We start from the raw sequence: 25,084 nt of genomic DNA on the forward strand, positions 1-25,084 counted from the left end.
AAATTTTTTCTTACGGTTAAATTCATTTGTGATGTTCTCGCTCATTAAAAATCTATAGTTACTTTACCAGGTTAGAGTGGCTACTTCACCAGACTAGGATGTGTTCAAAGTCCACAAATAAAAATGGAGAAAGGAAAGATGGGGAAGTTAGTTGTTTAGGTTATTGATCATTTTTGCTATTATTTACTTGGAAGATGTCGAGTTCGGCCTCGACCTCTCTCACCTTCCTTGCAGGTATCTCTTCATCTTTTTCTCTTTCACAGTCACTTTAGGCCTCTCCGTCTCTATTTCACAGTGAACTTATGATTTACGGTTTCTTTTTCAATCGTTAAAACTATTGTTCAAGGTGTTTGATTTGTTTAGGGTTTTGATTTTTTTTTATCCAGGGTTTCCTTTTCAACCGTTAAAGCTCTTCATACTTTATCCGTTTGTTTACTGAACAAACCCCTCAACTTACTGAATCTTTCTTTTGTGATCAGGTTCTCTTACTCATCAACTCATCTTGAGTTTAGTTCGAATGATTACTGAATGGATTGTCAAAGAAAGCACTTCTTGCCAAAGCACTCTTTCGGGTTCAAAGTCTATTTCAGGGAAGTTCGACGATTAAATATCTACACAAATATATCTTCAAGGGTAAAGATCGTACGACCGTGGTTGTGAAGGTCAAGCAGATTTGTCGAAAAAATAACCTCCTGTAAATGATCTTACGATTGTGGTTGTGGAAGCGTCATACGATATTCAAAAGAGTTCCGAACTTATGTTAAGACGAGGATTTGTAAAATCAATTTTGTTGGACTAAAATGACATCTTCTAATGTGTTGATTTAATATTTCAAGTTCGATCTATTTTCTTATACACACTTCACTTAACTCACATGATAGAACTGTCCGTGCCCGACGGGCACGGGTTATACCCTCGTTAATAATATTACTAATTTTTTACCTTACATATGTGCCCCGAGCGGAAACAATTTCTGGCCTAGTCACTGATCATGAGGCTAATATCAACCTCTCTCTCTCTCTCTCTCCTTTGTTTCTCTCTTTATATTTCTTGTCTTCTTAAAGGTTTTTAATGCTTCATTTTATGTTCACACACACACAACTACCCGGCCCTAAAGGCTAAAACACGTTTTGTTTGAATCAAAATTGGGAGACCTTCTCATCAATTTCTATTTCTATATATAAACAACACCCATCTCTTCTACATCCATAGAAACTCAAACATACCCAAGAAAAAGAATAGAGAGAAAGAAAAAAAGTGTTAGATATGGAGAGTATAGAGATGGATAAAGAAAGATTAACGGCTGAGATGGATTTTAAAGACTCATCATCAGTTGTGATCAAAATCAAAAAATGTTTACCAGATTTCTTACAATCTGTGAAGCTAAAATATGTGAAATTGGGTTATAAATGCACTTGTGATTTTTCCACAATTCTTGGATGGTTTATTGTTCTTCCTTTACTCACAGCTACTCTGCTTCAACTCACTAGTATCCGAGTCGACCGGGTCTCCGATTTATGGACTAGTGGAACGATTCAACTCGATATGGTAACTGGTTTGACTGGGTTTCTTATCTTACTCTATCTCTTAGTTATATACTGGGTTAAACAACCCACACCCATTTACCTAGTTGATTTCTCTTGTTACAAACCGGATGATAATTTGAAAAAATCGGTTGAATCGTTCCTTAAGATGATAGAGGATAACGGGTCTTTTGAACCAGAAACGATTCAATTCCAAAAACGAATCGCAACCCGTTCTGGTTTAGGTGATGAAAAGTATATACCGAGTGGAATCAGTTCAAACCCACCAAATTTATGTATGAAAGAAGCAAGAGCTGAAGCTGAATCGGTCATGTATGGTGCACTTGACTCACTCTTTGAAAAAACCGGTATTTTACCGAGTCAATTCGGTATATCAATAGTAAAATGTAGTTTATTTAATCCAACTCCTTCTCTCTCATCAATGATCATAAACCACTACAAAATGAAAACCGATATAAAAAGTTTTAATCCTGGAGAAATGGGTTGTAGTGCTGGTTTAATTTCGATCGATTTAGCGAAAGATCTGTTAAAAACAAATAAAAACGGTTTCACGGTCCTAGTAAGCATGGAGAATGTAACGGTAAATTGGTATTTCGGAAACGATAAATCAATGCTATTATGTAACTATATATTTAGAATGGGTGGATCAGCAGTTTTATTATCAAATAAGAATCGGGACCGAGTCAACTCAAAGTATGAACTGATTCACACAATAAGAACTCATAAAGGATCGGATGATAATAATTATAATTGTGTGTATCAACGTGAAGATGAGAAAGGAGGGATTGGTGTTCCATTAGCAAGAGAAATAGTGGCAGTAGAAAAAGATTTTCTCACACTGATTTTACAAGAATTAATGGCAGTGGCTGGTGATGATTTAAAGACAAATATAACAACACTTGGGCCATTGGTTTTGCCTTTTAGTGAACAATTCATGTTCTTTCTTTCATTGGCAAGAAGAAAGATAATTAGGGCTAAAGTTAAGCCTTATATTCCTGATTTCAAGAAGGCTTTTGAACATTTCTTTATTCATGCTGGTAAGTGTATATCTTTTATTTTCATTTTCATTTTATAAGCCAATCATGGTCATTCATACAGGCTGGGATTGTGGACGGACATTCTATGAGAGTTGTGGGTTATTTCCCAAATAGCCCATAACTTTGTGACCAGTTTCCTGCCTATCCCTTACTTTATAAAAAGTATTCAAATGACCCATTTTTCAGTTATCGTTATAACTCCGTTAACTAGTCATCATCTCTCTCTCCTCCATCTCATCACTTCTCTCTGCCACCTCATCGTCTTCACCGACAAAGGTCGTCGGCAGACCAATTTTTCGGTCGGCGGCCTTCAAAGCTAAAAAAATCTCTTCTGCGCCCTCTCTCATGTTTTCTCTCTCTTCCCTTTTCTTCTCACTCTCTCTCTCTATATATTGGGCGGCGAAGGGGGGATCCCTTTGCCGGTCGTCGGTCTCGAAAAAATCCAAACCTTCGAAGGTCTGTGAAAACCAGAACGAATCTTGAAAGAAGTTGGATGAAATGAAGATCTAATTCATCTCAGTGATTTTATCTTCGAAGGTCTGTGAAATTTTGAAAGAAGTTGAAATGATGCGGTATGAATCAATAGTGAACATAACAAATCTTGTTCTGCTTAAAGCATTTTGGAAAGAAAAAAAAAAGAAAGAGAGAGAGAGAGTAGAAGAGGAGAGAGGGGATGGAATGAAGATGAGATCTCAAAAAAAGAAATCGAATTCTGGCAAAATGGGTCGTCGGTGCCAAGTAGGTCGGCGACTTGAGAAGAAGGGTGTGTTTGGAGGAAATATTTAGTTTCCTCAACCTATGAAATTTCACACTTAGGAAACTTTTCCTCTTTCTCAGCAACATCGACTTTTTGTTTATCTTAGATGGTTTTGTATGTCGGGTCCTAAACAGGATCTTCAAGTACAGGTCTATCGAACCAGACATTGAGTGAAGAGCCTACCCCATTTTTTTTTTCTGTACTTCATCCCATCTCTCCTCCATTGCACATCTCCTTATCTCCACCTAAGTCTTCTTCTGTGGTCAAAGCTCATCCGCCAACAACCTTCGTTGGCGACATTAACCCCTAAAAAAAATTATATATTTTTCTTCTTCCTCACAAAACTACCACCATCGCCACTTTCTCTCTCTTCTTCTTCATCTTATCTTTCCTCTCCTCACTCTCTTTTTCTTCTTCTTATCTTATCTTATCTCTCGTCCTCTATTTCTTTCTTCTATTTCTTTCATTTTTCAGATCTCTCTCTCTCTCCCCTCTGTCTGACGAAGGGGAAGAGCCCCTACATAGGTTAGGTTTGATAAAATCGAACTTCAAGACTTGGTTTTACCTGACAGAGGAGGTCAAGTTAAAGTAATTGAAGTGGTCGAACAATTGTAACTAAACAAATAAAAGACTCAAAATCTAGAAGAAATGTTTTTTTGGGCAAAATCAAGGGCAAATCAAGAGAGAAATGCTACCGCCTTCAACTGTGGTGAAAAATTAGTAACAGAGAGATACAAGATAAATGAGAGGGAAGGAGGAAATGTCTGTCGTTTAAAGGACGCTTCATACCCAACAACTGGTAGCCCAGTTGGTAAGTGCAACTCTGCAATGCAGAGTTCCCATATTCAATCCAGTGGAAATCTAGGAATATTAAACTTGGATATGAATAAAGTAGTTTATGTTAGTTTTTTTGGTTATCGTTCTTATCACATCTTATTGATGGCTCCCTCTTTGGATTGTGCACTTCTGTTTTATAAGACTGTCCTAACCAGTTTATGTCCTTCAAACTTTTGAGCAATACTTTCTTCCCCCAATTTTACCGCCACGTTTTTGGTGTGCTCGTTACTCTCTCTCTCTTTTCTCACAAGTCTCCACCTACCCCCTTCTCTCATCTCAAAAAATACCTAATTTATAAATCTTTGGATTCAATCTTCTTCCTCCTCCTTGAGTTTTATCAAATCTTGATTTTCTTCAGTTCTCATCGATCCTTGTTTCCGATTATCCACTTCAAACTTTCATCAATTGTGGAAGAAGAACTGGAAACAGAAATCTTCTAAGCCTTTTTAGTTAAGATTTTGAAATCATTTCGAAACCCGATTTCTTTATTACGATCGATTTTTGTTGTTTTTTCTGAAAAATTGGGAGTATGGATGCTGCTACTTATGCTTCAAGCTTGCATTATTGTGCGCATATTGGTTTGAATGAGCTAACAGGAAGGAGGACGAATGGAATCTTGAAGTTATCTCTGAAAAATCAAGGAGAGAGAAATTTTCAGAGGGTTAGAGTTAGGGATTTGCCCCTAGATAGAACTTCTACCCGGCGTAAAACACTTGCCTTTGAGCTTTCCTGCTCTTATAAGAACTATGGAGGTAGGTAAATAACTCATAATCTGGTATTTGTTTCTCACTATTAGGTAATTTACTGGTAAAATCATTTATTCAATTTTGGGTTCAATTTTGATTCACCGAGACTATGTGATAAGCCCCTTAACTGCTGAAATACAACTCAGACATAAAGCGAGAGCAATTAAATGGCCTATAACCCGACGAATTAAAATGGCCTAAAACCTACATAAACTACTTTATTTATACCGAAGTGCAATATTCCTGGATTTGCACTTCTATCGAATCTAACCTCGAAATGCACTGACCAACTGGACTATGTTTATTGATTGGTACTTTTAATTAGGTTTGCATTTCTTTTGAAGTGCTCAAATTTGCATGGATTAAGGGATTAGTACAAAACAAAGAAATGAATATTAGAGTTTCATCCATAACTCTTAGGAAACTTAATCATTTGCTAAATGATTTCTTAAAACTGTCTTCATGTTTCAAATGTCCCTTATTCCATAAGTCTCTCTAATTTGTTAAGATTGTCATCATCTTTCAAATGTCTAATGTGCTACCCGATCATCGATCTTTAAATTACTTTTCTGTGATAAAACGGTTTGGTATCTGAAGCGATTTTAGTACTAGTTGCTCTCTAGCTTTGCAATGAAACCCACAACTTCATTCGTATACTAGAGAAGTTTTTGAGTGCTTGAATATTTAAAACTGTCCATGTTGAGTGGCAATGGCGTTAGATTGCTATAGGCAGCTAGTTGCTAAAGGTAAGTAGAAGTGGAAACACGTACAGATGGCGTTTCTTTACTTATTTTTGTTTTTAGGTCTAAAAGTTCTGGATGTCCGACTGAAGCTCTGTCTATGGAGACCAAACTCTTCAACCGATCCCTCATTTGCTTCATCTGCAGACATGAAAATGGCAGCCTAAAGATACTCTTAACACCACTGTCTTCCTTATTGGCAGGAAAAGGCCTATCCAATACCTTCTTTAACTGTTCTCCTACTCTATTACTCAATTCTCTCTTTTCCCATTTCTCTAAATTGTCTATTAACTCTTGATGAAGAATAGGAAAAAAAAATGTCTCCTCAAATTTGGTTATGCTACTTCTTAGTAACCATTATCAAACAAGTAGAAGTTTCAATCTCTAGCAACTTAAATTACAAGTTCACAGATTTGTTTTCGTTGCTTTGTACTTTTACATAAAACTTGAAATCTTTGGAGGATTTTAGCTATAACGGAATAGCTAAACTCCTTTTGATTAAATAATTGTAGGGGCATATTTAGTGGTTGAAGACCATTTTGTGCTGTCGTATACTCTTAAAATATACTTACTCTTTAGATGCGGTTACTTCATTACTTACTGTTGCTTTAAACGTTGTTCCTTAAAAACTCAAAATCTTATGGAGTCTTAGAATAAAGTGTTGGTTAAAATTTTCATTTTAATTAAGGTCTTTGTTCTTACTCTTTCCCGCGATTCTATTTAGTCACTAATTTCCATTCTGTGGTCTCTTTTGTAGATCCTGTATTTACAGAAAAAATGTGTGATCCTGTTGATGAGCCCTTTATTTTGAAGGTAGAAAATTATTTCCTCAAGTATAACCTTTATTTAATGTCCTGCTCTATGGAAGGATGTTGGACACTTCAATTTTAGTTCTTCAAAGTTAGCTTTGATATTCAGTTTGTATAAGATACTTCTGCACCTCTATTTTGTTTGAAGCTTTCATCACTTGTTATTGCAGAAGAAGTCACAAGATGTTGCACCATACATCAACGACCGTTGCATATATCTTGTTGGTTAGTTCTCTAAACTAACCAGTGTGTATGGCACTGATATTATGTTGGTTGTTCGAGTTATTTATCTCTATGTTGCAAAATGCAGGAATGATGGGATCCGGTAAAACAACTGTGGGGAAGATTTTGTCAGAAGTACTAGGTTACTCTTTTCTCGACAGGTCTGTCAATTATGTCTAGCCAGCATGATTTGCAATTTCATATTAAATGACCCTCTAAAATATTTACATGTCTGCAGTGATCCTATTATAGGCTACTGATCTGCATATACACATTCAGTTGATATGAAATCCTCTTCATTCATTGGCTAATGATTGCATTCATTTTCCAGAAAGAAGTTTTATCATTATAATTTATGTGCTATGTTTCTTTTTACTGCAGCGACAAATTGGTGGAGCAGGCTGCTGGTGGAACAACTGTTGCTGAGATCTTCAAACACTACAGTGAGAGTTTCTTCAGGGAAAATGAGGTACGCCAAAAATATTGTTTGTGATTGACTTGCCACTTTGGTTTAACATGCACACTCAGCTCCCCTTAGCGCTTTAGCATTTGCTGCCTATTACTTCTTTCTCTTTTGGTCATTTACAGAATGAAACGCTTCAAGTCTTTAACATTTATTCGTTTTATCTGCTGACTATTTTTTCTATCCATTTTGGTTAGTAATATGTTTAAAAACACATATAGTATGACCTACTGCGTCAATCCTTAGGGTACTGTTTTGCGTGAGAAATATTTCTGGAGGGTGGGTTGAGCAAGCGTACTTTATCTTCCATAATCCATATACGGAAAAAAAAATTATACACTTCTCTCTTTTCAGTTCTTAAAGTAACGTCTTACTCAAATTATTGTTAGATTCGTAGTGCACAAAATATAAGCGAGACATCATTATATTACCAACATAAATTTTATTAGACTAGAAAGTCATGGAGGTGGCTGAACTGCTGAAGAGAACACCAGAAACCCCAAATATGACAATAAGTGATTAGTATCCTATAGCGTTTAAATCATGGTATCAGATGCATGTTCAGATATATATCACTTCGGCTGATAGAAACATTAGTGAAATTATTAAGTACATATGATAAATTTATGGCGCTCATATATAGTGTATATTTGTCAATACATCCATAAACATTTCGGGTTGAGGTAACTCTGGGTGTCTGATATATATAGGTAACGTAGGCTATTGTCTTCCGAGTTCTGCAAAAAAAAAAATATTGATATTTTTTCTTTTGTAGTTTTCAAAAAAATATATTTTCTTTTGTGTTTAGAGTAAGGTGTTGAAGGATTTGTCTTTCATGCGTCGCCTAGTTGTTGCTACTGGAGGTGGTGCAGTTATTCGACCTATTAACTGGTAACCATTTGGTGTTGCAACCTTTCAATGATTCTTTTTGTTGCATAATTTCTTGGTTGCGCAAACACATTATACTAACTTCTTTGATCATCAGGAAATATATGAAACAAGGCATAACTGTCTGGTTAGACGTGCCTCTGGAAGCTTTGGCGAGGCGGATTGCTGCTGTAGGAACTAATTCTCGCCCTCTTTTGCATCATGAATCTGGTGATCCTTACACAAAGGTGATTACTTTCATTAGAACTTGTCTGTAAGGTCCAGCTTAGTCTCTTCTGCTTTGAATCAAGGAAAGAACAATTATATTTATATGAGAAAATATGCAACCGAGAAACCAAAACAGAAAGAGCTATAATTAACAATGTTGTGGTATAGCTCCCAATTAAAAGCAAAATCCTTTTTGGGCATTGAAAACTTTTTCTTTTGGGTTAAGAGAAGGCTTTTTTTCTTTCATTGACAAGATAATTTGCTTCATTACGGTATGAAAAGTAACCCATCTCTGTATATGCTCTGAAATATCTCCAATTTGACTTCTTTACAGGCTTTAATGCGTCTCTCGACCCTTTCTGAAGAGAGGGGGGAAGCATATGCTAATGCTGATGCTAGGGTCTCCCTTGAACGTATGTTTTTCTTAGATTGCATTTTACATTTCGCATTATGGAACATGGATAGCATATCTTTTATTATGAAACTCCCTAAACATCATAAAATTTTGGGGCACATACTGTTAACAATCATTTGACATGATAGATATCTGGGTTGTCAACTGTGCCCTTTGTGTTGATGTATGTATACAGTTTTAGAAAGAAAACTAACTGCAGTAAGTTGGATTAGACAATGGTTGAACCCTGAATAGAAATGTTTGATATTATGCCACTTAGAGGTTACCATTTGCTTTTCTTTGATGCTTTTCTTTCAAGTTGTTAGGTACTTAGGTTCCTAGTTTCTAGTCTGAAACCATGTAAATCGTATAGAAATAGAGCCTAGATGATTATCCTTTCTTTTTTCTCATATATATAATATTCTTGTTCTTATAGAAGATTCTAAGGCCATCAGACAATTTTGGTGGGGTTGCCCGATCAAATGGGTAACCCAAAGTCATCTCACATCAAGTGCTAATGGAGCTTGAATTGTATCTTTTTACTGCAAGAATGCATCATGCTCATTTATAACCACCCTTATTACCAAAGCTTGATTTTGTACTTTGTAGAATATTTTATATTTTGGACATTCTGATTATCTTTACTTGGCATATACTGAACTTAAAGGTTTTACTGCAGATATAGCAGACAAACTGGGTTATCGGGATGTTAGCAATCTCACGCCTACCGCTATCGCTATTGAGGTGCATTACCTAGTTCTTCTTACTGTTCCCATCTCTCTTAGTTCTGCTTAAATCCTCTTAAGATGCTTATAATTCATGGTCTGAACTTTTCGTCGCCAGTAACTGCGTGTACTGTGGATTTCCTTATTGAATCCTTTCTAGTGCATATTATACTAGAGAAATTCTTCTACTGGCGGACCCGAGCGCTTTTGACTCTGATCCCAGGCTCTGTAATATTTTTAATTAGACAAAGTTTGGGCTATGTCCAGCATGGGCCCAAGTCAAAGCTGTTTGAGGAGGCCTGTAGACAAAACGGAATGCCTGAAGAATTTCACTTGTAGGATTAGAATTGGGCCTAGTTGTTTGATTAACACGTGAGGTAATATTAATTTGCCTTGACTTAGAGCGGTAACACCTACATGTATACTGAAATGATCTAATTTCTCATTAGTCATTACTAGTAGTTTACAGGTTAATGCTTGATCCTAAAACATTATCATCCTCTTATATCTTCTCAGGTCCTCGTACAAATCGAGAACTTCCTCAATGGTAAAGAAAAAATGGAAATTTCAAGGAATTCATAGTTGGATGAACTCTCTCAAGTCATAAATTCCTCTCCCTCGATATTGCTTGTCTAGTATATATTGTACTCTGTCCATCCACATACATACCGTCTGTTTGATCCCAGAAGTCTAAATGATTTGAAATTAAGATAGAATTGTAGAAACTATTGGTTCTGCTTAGTTTGCTTAAGTGAGATGTATCGACAATTAAACCACTTCGTCTTTTCTTCCCCATGTGTAATGTTGGTTCTAATATTGTCTAATTTTTTCGGTTATTGACGAATGATATATATCATGCATTTTTTTCATTTCAAGTGCTATTTCAACTTTAATTAATCACCTTACTTCTTCATAAATTGCCTAGATTTTTTTTTGTGGTTTTATCTTTATTTAGCTGTACTTTTCATACGATTCCAATATTTTAATGACTGTTTTTTTCTCAAGGTGTTTCATTGGTTGGCAGACTGCATTTTTTTTGCTTCTGTACCATCAAAAAGATATGGTGACAAAACCAGATTCTGAGTTGGACTAAAGAAATAGTCAAAAATATTCTGTAAATGAAACTATCTTACAGATATTCCAGGATCCTTATTTAGACCCTAACCTAGTCTTTATGTATGTATACATAGTCTCTCATCAGGAATGCTCAGACCCTCCTTTAATGGTTTGGGTTTCTCCATCCATAGCTGTATTCTCAACTCTCTGAACCAATCACCCTCTATCCTTGTGTTCTCTCTCTCTCTCTCTCTCTCTCTCTCTCTCTCTCTCTGTTGTTTCTCTCTCTAGATCTGACTAAATCTGCAGGAAAGCATGCATTGTACAGGAAAAGTAGTACCCAATATGTACTGTTAGATGATCAGTGGTCAACCAAGTTAGACTGTATATGACAAAGAAGGGCACTCTTCCCTACTATGTCACTGTTTTCTTGAAAAACTGACCCTCTACTAGGAGGGTTTAAGGGTAACCCTAAAATAATGAAGTAGTGAGTTCAAGGAAGGAAAGTAAGAACAGAGCAGGAGGAGGTTTCTCTGTTCAGAGTGTAGTATACCACCTACTACTAACCAAATATCTATTCGACTGAGACGTGACTTGATTATTATCTGATTTTTCAGCTCCAAATGCCAGAGCCGGAATAAATGATAAAAACCAGAACCCCACTACCAAAGGGATATAGAAACAGAAGGAAATCACCACTAATCTTTCATTAACCTCAGCCTAATCCTTATAAGAAGTAAATTTGGTCAAAACATGTTTAATGTTTTACTTTATATGTTTTAAAAATGTTAGTAAAATCTAGGGTTAATTCCGTTTTGGCCCCCAATTGTTGACCAACTCACCGTTTTGGCCCCCAATTGTGTCCGGCAGTTCGTTTTGGCCCCAAGATCCATTTTTCGGGCACCGCTGACATCATCAAGACATAAGCAATATTTTTCTGTACCCGAAATACCCCTCTGACCAAATAAATCAAATCCCAAGTTGTCAAATCAATTAACTCTAATTATTAATCTTATTCCTTCTCCCAATGCACTTTCTTCTCTATTTCAATTTTTCTCTTCTTCATTAATCTCTATTAACAACTTCATCTCAAGTCATTCCATCCAGACGTAGAGATCCAACATTTGAAAAATTAATGAAAAACTACAAAAACTACTTAAAAGTTGTTTCCATCAAAGATCTCATCCTTGCAGATCCGACCAGCTCATGAATTTCTTTTGGATTTTTATCTAAATTCATAGAAATCAAACCTAATGGAGTAATTAGGGCAAGTAATCTTGATCATGTTTCATAGAAATCAGACCTAACGAATCATAGAAATCAGACCTCATGAACTCGACAGAAGAGGCAGAGCCACCAAGGGAAGAGACAGATCCGTTATTGGAACAATCTTGATCATCAAGAATCAAATCTTCATAAACCCTAATCACAATTTATTATCAAGAATCAAATCTTCATTTGAATTCGGGAGGGTAGGAACCGACGCCATTGCCGATTTGATGATGGTGAAAGATTTGATGATGGTTTTTTTATTTCTTCTCTCCAAATCCAGTTCTATCTCGTTTCAATTTTTTCGACACAACTACCGATCTAACTTAGATCAAGAAATCTCCATCTCAATCTTTGTTCATATCGATAGATCTCCATCACAATCTCCATCTCAAACATTAGATGTGAAGAAGAAAATGAAAAAGAAATATTATTTTGGGTGAAGATATGATGTCCGTTTTGGATATCCAGGAAAGGCTATGATTTATACCAATTCTTAGGGTTTGGGTATGAAAGCTCAAGCTTAATTAACTATCTTGCATATTTAAGTTGATGAACACTATGAGAAGCCCTAATTTAAGTTGTTGAACTTGGAAGCATGTTAGAAATTTCTAGAAATTACATTCTTATTGGTTATCATGCTAGAGAGAGAGGAAGAAAGGAAGTCTAAATGGAGAAAACAATTTATCTTGAAATTGGTGAACACTATGAGAAGCCCTAATTTAAGTTGTTGAAGTTGGTGACCGATGAAGAATTGAAGATGAGAAAGAGGTTAATTTGTGAAATGGAGAAAAAAATTTATCTTCTCTGATGTACAATAAAGGAAGAAGAAGATGATGACTAACTTGGGAGAAAAAAATCTTGAAATGGAGAAGATAGTGCATTGGGAGAAGGAATAGGAGTAATAATTAGGGTTAATTGATTTGACAACTAGGGATTTGATTTATTTGGTCAGAGGGGTATATCGGGTATAGAACAGTATTGCTTATGTCTTGATGATGTCAGCGCTGCCCGAAAAGTGGATCCTGGGGCCAAAACGAACTGCCGGACACAATTGGGGGCCAAAACGGTGAGTTGGTCAACAATTGGGGGCCAAAACGGAATTAACCCTAAAATCTACCACAAAAATAATAGAAATTTTGTTACCGTACACGTGTAGTGTGAGAATACAGTAAAAGATTGTGAAATCTTTTGTACACTGAGAGTAAGTAAACCTAATATAGGTCCAGGCGTTTTGTGGTGTACTCATTTTGATTTTTACACGTTTGGTTCTGACCGCCGTACGATTCATTTGAAACCCCTCCTTCATGTGTCCACATAGTGTGTGTAAAGCAAACAAAATAATGATTAAGAAATTTTGAAATGTAATATTTGAATCTTGCTACAAACCTGGATAGGCCCCTAGTCAAAGGTGATGTGCTTGTTCAGCCTCAACTGATCGGATTGATAACCAAAGAAACATAAGAAGAATTGTCTGTTCGGCCTCAACTGATCGAATTGATAACCAAAGAAAAATTGTCACGCTTAGATCGCTTAGAGGTTTTAATACGTCGTGCACATATCAAAAAAATCTAGGTGGTATAGATAGTAAAGGACTATATATTTGTTACTTGTAAGAGTTTGCCCTTTCTTCTTATTAAGAAAATATTTTTCGCTAACACAATGATCAAAACTTCTAATACTATTAGTTGTCATTTGAATCCCCTTGGAATGGATATGTTCAGCTACCAACGGCATTGCAGTCTAGTTCAACAAAAAAAAAAACAGCATTGCAGTCCCCATAATTTCCCTAGGTAATTAGAGCACCAAAAGTAGACGTCAATAGAGCAAGACAAGTAGACTATATGCTAACTATGATACTGAGTCAATTTTTGATTCTAGATACAATAACAAAGAAAATATACAAGGGTTTCCATTGTAATCTTACCCTAACAATACACAACCTCCAACTATTTCAAGTTTGTGATGTTTACATTGACCAATACAAAGTAAAATTCCTTTGTCACTTTTTTTTTTTTTCTGAATTGTTTAGAGTGCCTCGATCATTCTCGACCTAAGACTATACCACTTATCACTCTAACAAAGAGTTGTTGGCAAATTCCTTTTTTACTTGTGTACAACTTTGTGTAGGAGGGCGCATCCGTCATGAATCCACCAACAACCCTCTAATGAGAGAGGGCTATACGTTCCAATGGCAGTTTACTTGGTAGTAGTTCTGAATGGATCAACACATCTATTAAGACCATTTTAAGATGAAAAGCAAATGAATAAAAGAAATAATCAAGTTTTAAAAATGAAAGAAAAACAGAATAAATGTTCTGAATATTAGTATTTTATTTCATATAAGGTCATGCTCATAAGCAGACTACATAGCAAAAAACACTACTAAACCCAACTATTTCAACCCCCAAAATCAAACTAACATAACTGAAAGAGGTACCAGTATATATATTATATAGTTCATAAAATCTAGATAAACTAATATAACTTAATTCTCTTTTAAAAAAAAAACAGTAGACCGGTATCTTAAAACCCTAGCTAAGAAACGTGTTTCTTGTAATAAGCAGCTTTAATTCCTTGGTGCAGCAATTGCAGAAAGTGGGTATTTCATCTCACAAGATAACTTCAAAAGCTCAGTTAGATCCACTGGGTTCTCCTTGTCCATGGCCCATTCAAAATGGTGCACCAACTTAGCCACCCAAAGGCTCACAGTCACTAACCCTAGATTCTTTCCTGGACAAACCCTACGCCCAGCTCCAAATGGTGCTAGTCTCAAATCACTTCCCCTCACATCCACGTCAGCGCCGCCTTCTCTCTCTAAAAACCTCTCTGGTTTAAACTTCAATGGCTCGTCCCACACTTTTGAATCATGGGTTATGGCCCACATGTTAACCATAGCTGTTGTGTTGGCAGGAATTAACATACCATTGCTGAGCTGGACATCTGACGTGGATAACCTAGCCCATGACAAGAGTGGGCCAGGTGGATGTACACGTAATGTTTCTTTCACAACAGCTTGGAGGTAGGGTAAATTTGTCATGTCTGAATCGGTGACGTTCCTTTTTCCAACGACTCGGTCTAACTCACCTCGAAGCTTTGATTGAATATCCGGGTTCAAAACCAACTCGGCCATCACCCACTCAGTTAACAATGCTGTCGTATCAGTTCCTCGGAATATCATTTCCTGCACCGATTCAATACACAAACAAGAATCAGATCCTCATTCTAGAGAGAGAAAGTAAATAACAACATACCCATTACTCCATTCTAGAGAGAGAAAGTAAATAACAACATACCCATTACCCATTCTAGAGAGAGAAAGTAATTTAAGTAAGTTATACATACCCATAGGACAGCGATCATGTCATCTTCATTAAGCTTCTCATCACCATCCAAAGAGAGCAAAACATCAACAAAATCAGCATTATCAGAAACTTTGTTATCATCAGCCAATGACTCGGAGTTAATTCGGTGTTCATGAATGATTCCACGAACGAGTTGCCTCACACGAGGGACAAGAGCAGAACAACGTTCATTAATCTTTTTAGGATCATAAAAGTAACTTAACCAAGGTAAATAATCAGAATAGTTAAAAGCACCCAAAAGTTCAAAACCTTCGTTAACCATTTCTTTTAATTCTTTCACCTCCTCGTTTTCTTCACTCACGTTAAATCTTTTACCAAATACACTCCCCATTATGTTATTTAAAGCCGCACTTTGAAGATGTTTTCTCAATGAAACTCTCCCTAATGAAGATTGCTCTTTAGATATTAAACTCAACATATCAGCACAATCTTGCTGGCGGCCACTCTGGTGTGCTCCTATCCGTTTGGGTGCGAATAGATGAGAAGAAGCAATTTTTCGGAGCAACCTCCAGTAAGTTCCATTTGGTGCAAAACCAATGGCTCGGCTAAACATGAGGTTTTTAGCCGATTGTTTAATCGGACGGTCAGCAAAGTTAGGGTTTGTTAAGATTTCTTTAGCGATGTGTGGATCAGATGAAACAACAACAGGGGTCGAGCCAAGGCTAAAAGCCATGAGTTGTTTAGCAGACAAGGAAGAGGAAAGAGTGGCTAAAGAACGGTGAGCTAAGCCACGGCTTAAAGTGAATAAAGAACCAAAAATGGGTAAACCGCGTGGACCGGGAATGGAAACCCGACCCAAGTGGTTTCTACCATTTTTCCAAGCTAAGCCACCAGCAGTGAAAAACCAGGTGAGAAGAGAAAGAGAGATGAAAGCAAAAAAGAGTGAGAAAAGAATGAAACCATCAAAGAGATTATCAGTTCCAAGAAAAGCTGGGATGGTAAATACCCACCAAGTGGAATCTTTTGAAACCAAATTCATCTCCATGGGATGGATGGGAGAAACAAAAAGAACTTAGAGAGAGAGAGAAGTAGAAAGGGGAGTTGCAGAGAGAGAGAGAGAGAGAGAGAGGTAAAGAGGGAATGTGGGTTGAGATGGTGAGAAAAAGGAGAGATGGAGTGGGTTTAAATAGGGAAGAGGAAACGTAAGTAAGAGGGGGGAGTGATAAATGAGGAAGGATTTGGGGAGGCAGAGGAGAAGAGAAGATATTCTGATAATCATAGTGTTGGATTCACGTGGTGTGGGTTAGAGAGAGAGAGAGAGAGAGAGAGAGAGAGAGAGAGAGAGAGAGAGAGAGAGAATGTGGGCGGGTAAAAATGAGGGAGGAAGGGAAGATGGTGCGTTATTTTACTTCAAAAATTAAACGGCGGGGAATCAGAAAAGAAAAGGTGTATATTTAATGAGAGCAGAGAACATAGTTTCAGCAGCAAAAGATAGAGAGAGAGAGAGAGAGAGAGATTGTGTGTTGTTATTTCTAGAGAGAGAAAGTATATTGGGTGGTGAGTGAGAGATGTGTGACGATTAGTAGAACCTTGTTGTTCAAGTAACGCCATTCAGACTAGGAGGTAGCAGCCTATCATGGTTTCAGAATTAGTGGGTAATTAATTAGAACATTTGTCATTTCAAATCATTAGCATGCCATTGCCAAATAACTAGCACTATAACAATGTGTAAACACACATTTCTATATTAACTGTGTTATTACCAATCATAATACAGTAGTTGAGTGTTTAATAATTATAATAGTATCTTCATAATAATAATAATATTTTAAATTATTTATTTATTTATTTATTTATTCGAACATGATAGGTTGCTCTGAAAAGTTGGATCTATTGGGGCCAATTCTCAATTAGACGACTTGGACTCAATTCACCTTTTAGAGGAAAAAAAAAAAGGAACATTGATAGGTCGGTCACGTTTGAGTTCAGCTCGAATTCGTCTCACTTATTCACGAAACTTACCGTTTAGTTATTCGGAGATGCTTAGTTCACAAAAGATTTGATAAATTTTTTGCCTAAATGATGTAGCAAGATTTCTTTCAAAGTTTGACTGAATTTGAACCATTCTCTTTATGAGTCATTCATGTTTTAACCATCAGGACTCAGTCAAACTTTCAAAAAAGACTGGCCACATATTTCGACAAAAATTTTGTCATTTTTTTTTGTAAACTTAAATTTCCGTTAATTATTTTATCGTCTTCATTTAAAAAACAATTTGAAGTTATAATTATATTGTATCATTATGCTTAGAGTAAATACCAATAAACTATTCTATTAGGTTTTCTACCACGCACCTGAAAGCCGCAACGTTGGCCTTAAACACTTTATCTTTTAAATTCTAGTCAATACGGAACACACATTAAATTTTTTGAGAGTTTTTTGTATAAATATTCAAATATACAATTTGTTGAAAAGTCTCATAAAATATTCATATGAAATATATAATTTGGTTAATCTTTAGAGTATGACACCATAATGATCTAGCAGAGCTTTCATATATCATAAGTGACTAGTTAAATCTACTCTTTAAGATAATGTTTTGTACACGATTAGTTGAATTTTCTCCATTTTGTTTATCACACATTTACATTTAATTATTTTTCTATATTTTTTAATATTTTATAATTAGATCTTGGTGAGATATATAGTCATCGTGAGAGTAAATACCCATATTTGCTTCTTTTGTAAACCCTCTTGTCTAATGGACCTAATGAATTGACATTCTCCACATATTGATCATCCAATAATGCATTTTATTGATACATCTTTCTCTCCTTACATGACTATGGTAAAACTACATAACAAAAGTTTATTTTAGCTATTAACCAAGTTTAAATAGATAATTTTCTTAAAAGACATTTAAGATGCGATTAATCATATTGCATTACAACATGTTAACGATGGTATAAATTGTGAAGTTGATTGAGTTGTAAGGAGTATCATATTCAAGATACCATTTTTAACAGTAGATTTTCAACCAGTAAAATATAATAATCAGGCACAACTAAATTTTCACAGTGTCTACCCTGCACAACCCAACGGTTGTAATGGAATTTATTGAGATTAAATCATTTTTATTATTTTATAAGATTTTTTTTGATAGACTAATTTAATTTGGATTTGATATTCATTTTAGTTGAAATTTTGTAATCATTATAATCTTAAATTTCACGCGTTTAATCACTACACAAATATCAAATCAGACTATGAGATACAAAATCAACTCATTCAAGTTAAACAGTAATATGCCAAATTATGAAAGATCTTTCACTTCCTCTGTTCTCAAATTAACATTTGAATTAGTCTCACAAGAAAATAGATCTGGCAATCGAAAAATCAAAACCGATTTGGGAGTAAACAACCGGGCCACATGGATGGGTTCCCTTCCAAATGTAGAGAAAACCTTGTTCTTGGATTGAATTTTTCAATAGCCCTAGCATGATGGCTCACCAAATTCTTATAGAATATGTAAGTAGATTATAATTTAAATATACCTCACAAACATAGTCATTTTATTAAGGTCCAAATATTTTTACTATTTAGAACACAGAGGAAAGGGGTGTGTTTGTTTGTTTTTCACAATAAATGCTTCCACACTATGTGTTTACTTGTCTATTATTTATGCACATTCATTCCCATGTATTATACTATAACCTCATGTATATTTCTGTCTAGCCCCGGCAGCTATGTTTAACTTGTGTTTTTCTGTTTGTTACACCTCACCTATACATTTTTACATAGGTCCCAAAAATGAATGTAAATTATCTAAATATATTGAGATTTGATTTTCCGAGTGAGGTTTTTGGTGTTCTATATATTCGACCGTGCGAACAACTTAACTAAGAAATGACGTTTGTGCTTCTTATCAATTCATAAAGAACACCTATGAGAGCGCTCGGACATTCTAACTCGTGCCCCCTTGGGACGATCTAGATCTCACCCGTTAATGGTATTATTATTCTATCCTCAACCTAGACTCAAGTCTAGTGGTGCAATACTTTTGTTCTGACGAAGACTCCACAAGCCACCTCAAATGAGCTGGAACCAATGGCCAAGATTCCACTAGTTCTCAACTGAGATTAGGGCGATCATAGTATGATAGTTGCATACAAGTAACATAGTTACTTATGATCACCCCATACAGCTCTGCAGCTAAATACATCTAAAAATTTAAATAATAAACTCGGTGCATGCATATATATATATATATATATATATATATATATATATATTCTGCCGGTAAAACATCATGTTTATTCTTTATTTTTTGATTAAACTGGCTCGTTCATATTTCATCCCGTAATCTTGAGACCGAGTATATCTATGTGGATGGGCTCACACATTTGGGTGGATTGGTACTGATCCAGGGTTAAATAGTCCTCATAATTAAAGAATTTTTTCTAACCTCAAATATGTTGTCAAAATAAAATAAAATATGTTGTCAATATTTTGTATAATGTTTCACTCTATATCCTTAGAGCATCTCCAATGGGACACTTAATCTCTAACACTTAGAGTGCCACATAGACTTTTTGGAGTTTTTGGTAAAAAATCATCTCCAATGGAACACTTTATTAGACACTCTAATATGAGGTGAACACATTTATTATAAAGTGTCTAGAGAGAGAAACTCTAATATGAGAGTGTCTACTTAGAGCATCTCCAATGGGACACTCTAATAAACACTCTAAAAATCTAGTTGTCAAGTGTCAAATAAATATTCTCTTTCCTAGTGTCAATATAGAGACACTCTACATTTGTTTGGTCTCCAATGGAGATCTCTAAAATCTCTTACTTAATACACATGTCCCTCTTCAATTCAATAGATAAAAAGTAGTTGAAAAACAAAGTTTTCTATTGGTTGAAATAATAAAGTAACACTTAGAGAGTCTCAAGTAGACACTCTCATTTTAGAGATTCTCTCTCTAGACACTCTATAATAAATATGTCCAACTCATAATAGAGTGTGTAACAAAGTGTTCCATTGGAGATGATTTTTTAACAAAAACTCCAAAAAGTCGTATGTGGCACTATAAGGGTTAGAGATTGAGTGTCCCATTGGAGATGCTCTTAAGACTCTCTAAGTGTTACTTTTAAATTTCAACCAATAGAAAATCTTGCTCTTCAACTACTTTTTATCTATTAAATTGAAGAAGGACATGTGTATTAAGTATAGATACTTTAGAGTTCTCCATTGGAGACCAACAAAAATTAGAGTGTCTCTATATTGACATTTAGGAAAGAGAATCTCTATTGACCCTTGACAACTAGGACTTTTAGAGTGTTTGTTAGAGTGTCCCATTGGAGAGGCTCTTATGTTTTTTATGCAAGTAAAACAACCTCTACCTACATCTATTAGGTATACATTTTAGTTATGGCAGCCAAATAAACCTATAATTATAAAGTTCCTAAACTTTTGGGTTACTTAAATTTTATTGGCACCTCGCCCAAGATCAATTCTTTTGTTCAAATTGTATACCTAAATTGTCGGAGGGAAAGACAAAGATAGGTTTTGTGGTGCTAAATTAGTGTTCGTATATAAACTCAAGTTCTTCACGAGTCAAAAGGGTATTTTTCAAAAGTTTAATTTTATATAGGATTTAAAAAGCAAGTCACACATATAGATACGCGAAATTGCACAAACTTTTAGTTAGAAGACTTGCGGTTGTAAATATGCAAGCGTGTGCATTTGCGTGCAGTTAGCCGAGTTGAGTGGGGGTTCTATAGGAGAGTCGCGTAAATGTTGGTGTATGAGAAAGAAAAGAAGAAAGAATAAGATTTCTAGTTAATGGTGAAACTATGAATATTTTATGCAAACTAAATATATTAGGTTAAATAGAGGACTCTCACATTAGAGACTAGGGATTTGTGTCGGTTCACTTGTATAAGATTTATAATACTAATAAGTTTTGTTGTTTACTTTACTATGATTATTATTGACGATTATCATACACATTTAACTAATAATAGATTGAATAAATTAAGAATTAATTTGTTAATTTTTCAAGATGTTCTTAGCCCATTTTAAGCCTGAACAAAAAATAATAGTATCAATTTCAAATATTACTTTACCTTCAAAACAGAGTTGAAATCTTACGAGTAATTCATACATTAAAGAACAACAAACTAAGAATTAGCTTAGGAAAATTATGTAATTTCATAAAAAAAAAACATAAACAATTACTTATTTTACAATTATATCAAATGCATAAAATCGTCTATATATGGGGAATTGATGTGAGATATGACAAGACAATTACAACTCTTTTGCTAATCTTAAATTACGCCCTAAGTAATTATTAATTATGATAAAGATGTGGTTAAAGTTTACTCAGTTTCTTGTTTTAGTGAGGGATTTTGGCCATTTATACCAACTACGACTTTAGTGTAGTATATAGGCTTGAATATTCTAGTATCACATGTACTAAAGGAAACTTACATTTGTGATTGTGGTGTTGTTTTTTCTAGTCAAACCCAAAATGAGTGGAACTCCTATCTAGGAGAATGTTATAAAGCCAAATCCCTAATAGTTTTTATCACTTCTATGAGGGATTATGATCCCAAGTCATTTCAATAACTAGTTTAATCTATTTTTGATAAATTCAAGAACTACTCACTTGCTTGGTTCTCATACACAATCACTATGTCTCAGAAAGTCTAGGGTTTGAAGACGGCGCCACTACCACAATCTATCCCTTGTTAAACACAACCGGTAGTCAAAAACCCAAAGTTCTCTCGAAATTAAACGTAATAAATTACTTTTCACTCTAACTAATAATCATTTTGTAACATCGCTTTTCACCGTCTCGTTTTTTTGTTTCTACTCAATTTTAAACTTGGAAGTATTTATCGGTTCAAAAAGAAAAGTAGTTTATTGCTCATTATCGCTTACCTAAGAAATCTAACGAAAGAAACTAATCGCTCGAGAAAAGATTAAATAAAGATTAATATTATTTAAATTTGTGACATGGGGTGCAGTTAAAATTTTACTCATGTTGGTGAATTTCGTTCGACCAAAGAAATGAACAACTTGATTAGTAGACTAAGTTTATGACTAAATAATGGTTTTAAAGAGGAACTTAAATTGATCCTTAAGTAATTGAAGTTAGTGATTTTCTTTTGAGATTAGACTCCTAGAGTCATTGCTTTTGAAAGACATTGTCATGATTATAATATGCAATATATCGAGAATTTTAGATAGACATGATAATCGCCAATTAAGACGTATGGGGTCTTAAAGGCCATACAAAGACCCTTACAACCATCTTATGGGCCGTGAAAACCCATCTATTCCTACCATATAAAGACTCTCAGGGCCATCCTAGGGAGTTTGGAAGTAGTCTATTTATTCCTACCATATAAACATCCTTAGGGACATTTTAGGGGGTCTGAAAGTCCATCTATCCCTACATCTACTTTGTTTATTTCTTAAATTATTGGATTAATCTTGATCATAAACTACTTCTAACGAGACTCCATCCCAAAATTTCTTAGGCTTGAAATGGAGTGTTCAACCACTGCACCATAAGGTGGTGGACAATTGAAGTTAGTGACGATCCTGTCTCTCTAGGGTGTGAAAATCATTTTGTGTTCATATTCTCACCTTTGGTAAAGGAAGGGTTAACTTTTAAGGGCGTTTTTTTGAGTGTATCTCTGACCTTTTTTGTTACGAGTTCCTCAACAAAATCAACAGTTAATATAGCAAGAATGACCAGGATGATTCAGAGGTCACCTATTTTGGTTAACATTGTTATCACCGGGTAAATCACCTTTATTAGGAGTAAAAAGTGTAAAATTTTATAAAGGTTGTGGTGCGGGAAAAAGGAAATCAGGAGTACAAATTTTCTTGGAGCGGGAAAATCAAATTTTCCTCAAACATTCACCCCTCTTATGACGTCGGCAGAGGGCCACTAGATCTCTCTCTCTCTCTCCCTCCCTCCCTCCCCCTCCCTCTCTTTCTCTCTCTCCCCTGGCGAAGGGGATGATCCCAATGACCACTACGCCGAAACCCTTCGTCTAATGAGCTAGGATTCCTTCTTTTGATTTAACAAAGAGGGTCATCCCCTTCACAGGAACAAAGAGAGAGAACGGGAGTCTGAGAGGAGGATGATAGAAGAAAGATGGTATTGGTGATGGCGGCACAAGACTTTGTGAAGAGAAAAAGTGGTGGTGGGAGTTTGAGGAAACAAAATTAAAAATATAATATCTCATCTAAGATTTTGTACTTCGATGCTCTACTTTTTTTGCTTCTTCGAAATGGGTGCCTATATAAACTGTCCCAAATATGGCCGGCCGCGGGTTTACCATAGTTCATCTTTTGCGTGATTTTTCCTCCCAACAGTTGAATTGTGATTTGTGAACTTAATCCCGTAAGCGATCACTTTCCCGGGCCTTATTGGGCACTATTATACAACCTCGACCATCTCTGGAGGTGTGTGGTCTTGGTCAAAACTTGCCCCCTAAGTGAACAGCACCCCCTCCCAAACCCTATTTATGAGTATTCCAACAATCCAACTATGGGTTCCTTGGTCGTCTCACTCGATGCGTACTTATGCTTAAGCAACATACAGATAAGGCTAGCCCAGGCCCAGAACTGTAGCAACATACATACACAGTTCCAGCCCAAGCCCAAAAGAATTTGGGTTCATTAATTTTGAAAGAATTACAATATGCACATGTTTGAAGGCTAAACAAATGAAACCCTCTTTCTCCTCATCATTTTGCATCATAACTATAGAAATCTACTCAATTTTAGTGGTTCCAAAATCATGGGACATCTTCCACTAAAAGTAAAGACATGACCCACAAACAAAAAGTTCATGGTCTTCGTTATTAACAATAAACAATTCCATTTCATCCCCATCAAACCCTAACAAAGAAAATACTTAGTTCTGGCCCATTATTCACCCCAGGACTCAACAAATAAAATGTCTCTGAATCTTTAGATCCAACAACATGTTCGAAATGTGATCGAATATAAGCTAATTCACCATCTTGTCCTTCTTCATCTGAGTTCCCAGGAAGGACACCCGCCCCCATCGATACCGCTTTAAGAAGTTCCATAACATGTAGATCATCTTCCGAAGCGTTTCGTTTGATACAATAACCCGTTTTTTTCCCATTACAAAACATACTCCACATAGGTTCTTGTAAAAGTTTTATTTTTTCTTTATCACATGATCTTTTCTCACATTCAAGAGCTATTCTCACCATACCTAAATTCATTTCTTTTTGTAAAACACTTGTTTGCATTGCTAGTTCCACAACTAATGTAGGAAGACATCTAGGGTTTTCTTGTATACATAAACTTACTTTTCCTTTTCGAAAACCAAATAAAGTTCCCGTTACGGGTACACCGGTTAAGGCCCGACTCTTGTCCGGAAACCTATTATGAAATTTACATAAAGGTGTAAAAACAGGAAATGATCTAAAGATTGATCGAAGAATTCGAAAAGCTCTAGTAGATTTTTTCTTCTTTTGAGAAGGTTGGATAAGAGATATGTTAAGTCTAGGTTGAGGCTTTCGGCACGAGGAGGGTGGTGATTGTATTTCTAAAGATGATGATGAAGAAGGAGATAGTTCTTGTGGTGGTAATGGAGATGTCGGCGACGATGGTGACGGAGGGTCTGAAGTGGTAGTGGGTTGTACTTTTGACTCTCCCATTGATGGTTTCTTCCAAAACCAAGAATGGGATGAAGTCCTAAAAGATGAAAAAGAAAAAAAGAAAGAGAAAAGAGATTGAAGAGGAGAAGATGGTGGCATGGGAAGTGACAAGAAAGTTGTTTGTTTGTTGAAGTTAATTTAATAATTTGGGGTTTGACCTGTCTTCTCGGCCCTATTTATTGGCTACCAAATCTTTACCTCTATAGGGAGAGAGAGAGAGAGAGAGTCTCAACTAGTTATATGTCATGGGGTGTATAGTTGACCTCTTCTCGTGGGATTCTATATGTCTCTATACTAGGTCATATCTAAATCTTAACTCTATTTTGGAAGATGGACATTTATTAAGCACTAGACAGTCTAAT

General features: G+C 35.6%; 3 protein-coding genes across 4 annotated transcripts; 1 reads left to right on the forward strand and 2 right to left on the reverse strand.

Moving 5' to 3' along the window:
• The first annotated feature begins 1,145 nt into the window (after window positions 1-1,145).
• Window positions 1,146-10,238, forward strand: LOC147569521 (3-ketoacyl-CoA synthase 1-like). 2 transcript variants are annotated; one of them, XM_086656005.1, is made up of 11 exons: window positions 1,146-2,581; window positions 4,772-4,927; window positions 6,419-6,474; window positions 6,641-6,695; window positions 6,781-6,853; window positions 7,074-7,161; window positions 7,964-8,046; window positions 8,141-8,270; window positions 8,585-8,663; window positions 9,324-9,388; window positions 9,886-10,238. In XM_086656005.1, exons 1-11 carry the CDS (start codon window positions 1,267-1,269, stop codon window positions 9,949-9,951), a joined length of 2,166 nt encoding a protein of 721 aa, XP_086512131.1. In that variant the 5' UTR covers window positions 1,146-1,266; the 3' UTR covers window positions 9,952-10,238. The 2 variants fall into 2 exon arrangements, with proteins under 2 accessions (XP_086512131.1, XP_086512132.1); XM_086656006.1 differs by lacking the exon at window positions 4,772-4,927 and having other exon boundaries at window positions 1,148-2,581.
• Window positions 10,239-14,008: 3,770 nt separating this feature from the next.
• LOC147569522 (cytochrome P450 78A7-like) lies at window positions 14,009-16,717 on the reverse strand. The gene is made up of 2 exons (XM_086656007.1): window positions 15,040-16,717; window positions 14,009-14,878 (listed from the first exon to the last, which is right to left on the reverse strand). The coding sequence occupies exons 1-2, from the start codon at window positions 16,042-16,044 to the stop codon at window positions 14,264-14,266; spliced, it is 1,620 nt and encodes a 539-aa protein (XP_086512133.1). The 5' UTR covers window positions 16,045-16,717; the 3' UTR covers window positions 14,009-14,263.
• Window positions 16,718-23,737: 7,020 nt separating this feature from the next.
• On the reverse strand, window positions 23,738-24,812 carry LOC147569523 (protein MIZU-KUSSEI 1-like). The gene has a single exon (XM_086656008.1). It carries the CDS (start codon window positions 24,720-24,722, stop codon window positions 23,922-23,924), a length of 801 nt encoding a protein of 266 aa, XP_086512134.1. The 5' UTR covers window positions 24,723-24,812; the 3' UTR covers window positions 23,738-23,921.
• Window positions 24,813-25,084: the final 272 nt, after the last annotated feature.

This window comes from Eschscholzia californica, unplaced genomic scaffold, assembly GCF_041429995.1.
Source record: "Eschscholzia californica isolate CP2 unplaced genomic scaffold, dmEscCali1.0.p SCAF_1, whole genome shotgun sequence".
Lineage (NCBI taxonomy): Eukaryota > Viridiplantae > Streptophyta > Magnoliopsida > Ranunculales > Papaveraceae > Eschscholzia > Eschscholzia californica.

Bases quoted from the DNA above. Each gene is read 5' to 3' on its own strand.
- LOC147569523 (XM_086656008.1), bottom strand. From the start codon at position 24,722: ATGGGAGAGTCAAAAGTACAACCCACTACCACTTCAGACCCTCCGTCA.
- LOC147569521 (XM_086656005.1), top strand. From the start codon at position 1,267: ATGGAGAGTATAGAGATGGATAAAGAAAGATTAACGGCTGAGATGGAT. The intron at 2,582-4,771 runs GTAAGTGTATAT...ATGAGCTAACAG, and splicing joins ACATTTCTTTATTCATGCTG to GAAGGAGGACGAATGGAATC. The intron at 4,928-6,418 runs GTAGGTAAATAA...TCTCTTTTGTAG, and splicing joins CTCTTATAAGAACTATGGAG to ATCCTGTATTTACAGAAAAA.
- LOC147569522 (XM_086656007.1), bottom strand. From the start codon at position 16,044: ATGGAGATGAATTTGGTTTCAAAAGATTCCACTTGGTGGGTATTTACC. The intron at 14,879-15,039 runs GTATGTATAACT...GAATCGGTGCAG, and splicing joins ACATGATCGCTGTCCTATGG to GAAATGATATTCCGAGGAAC.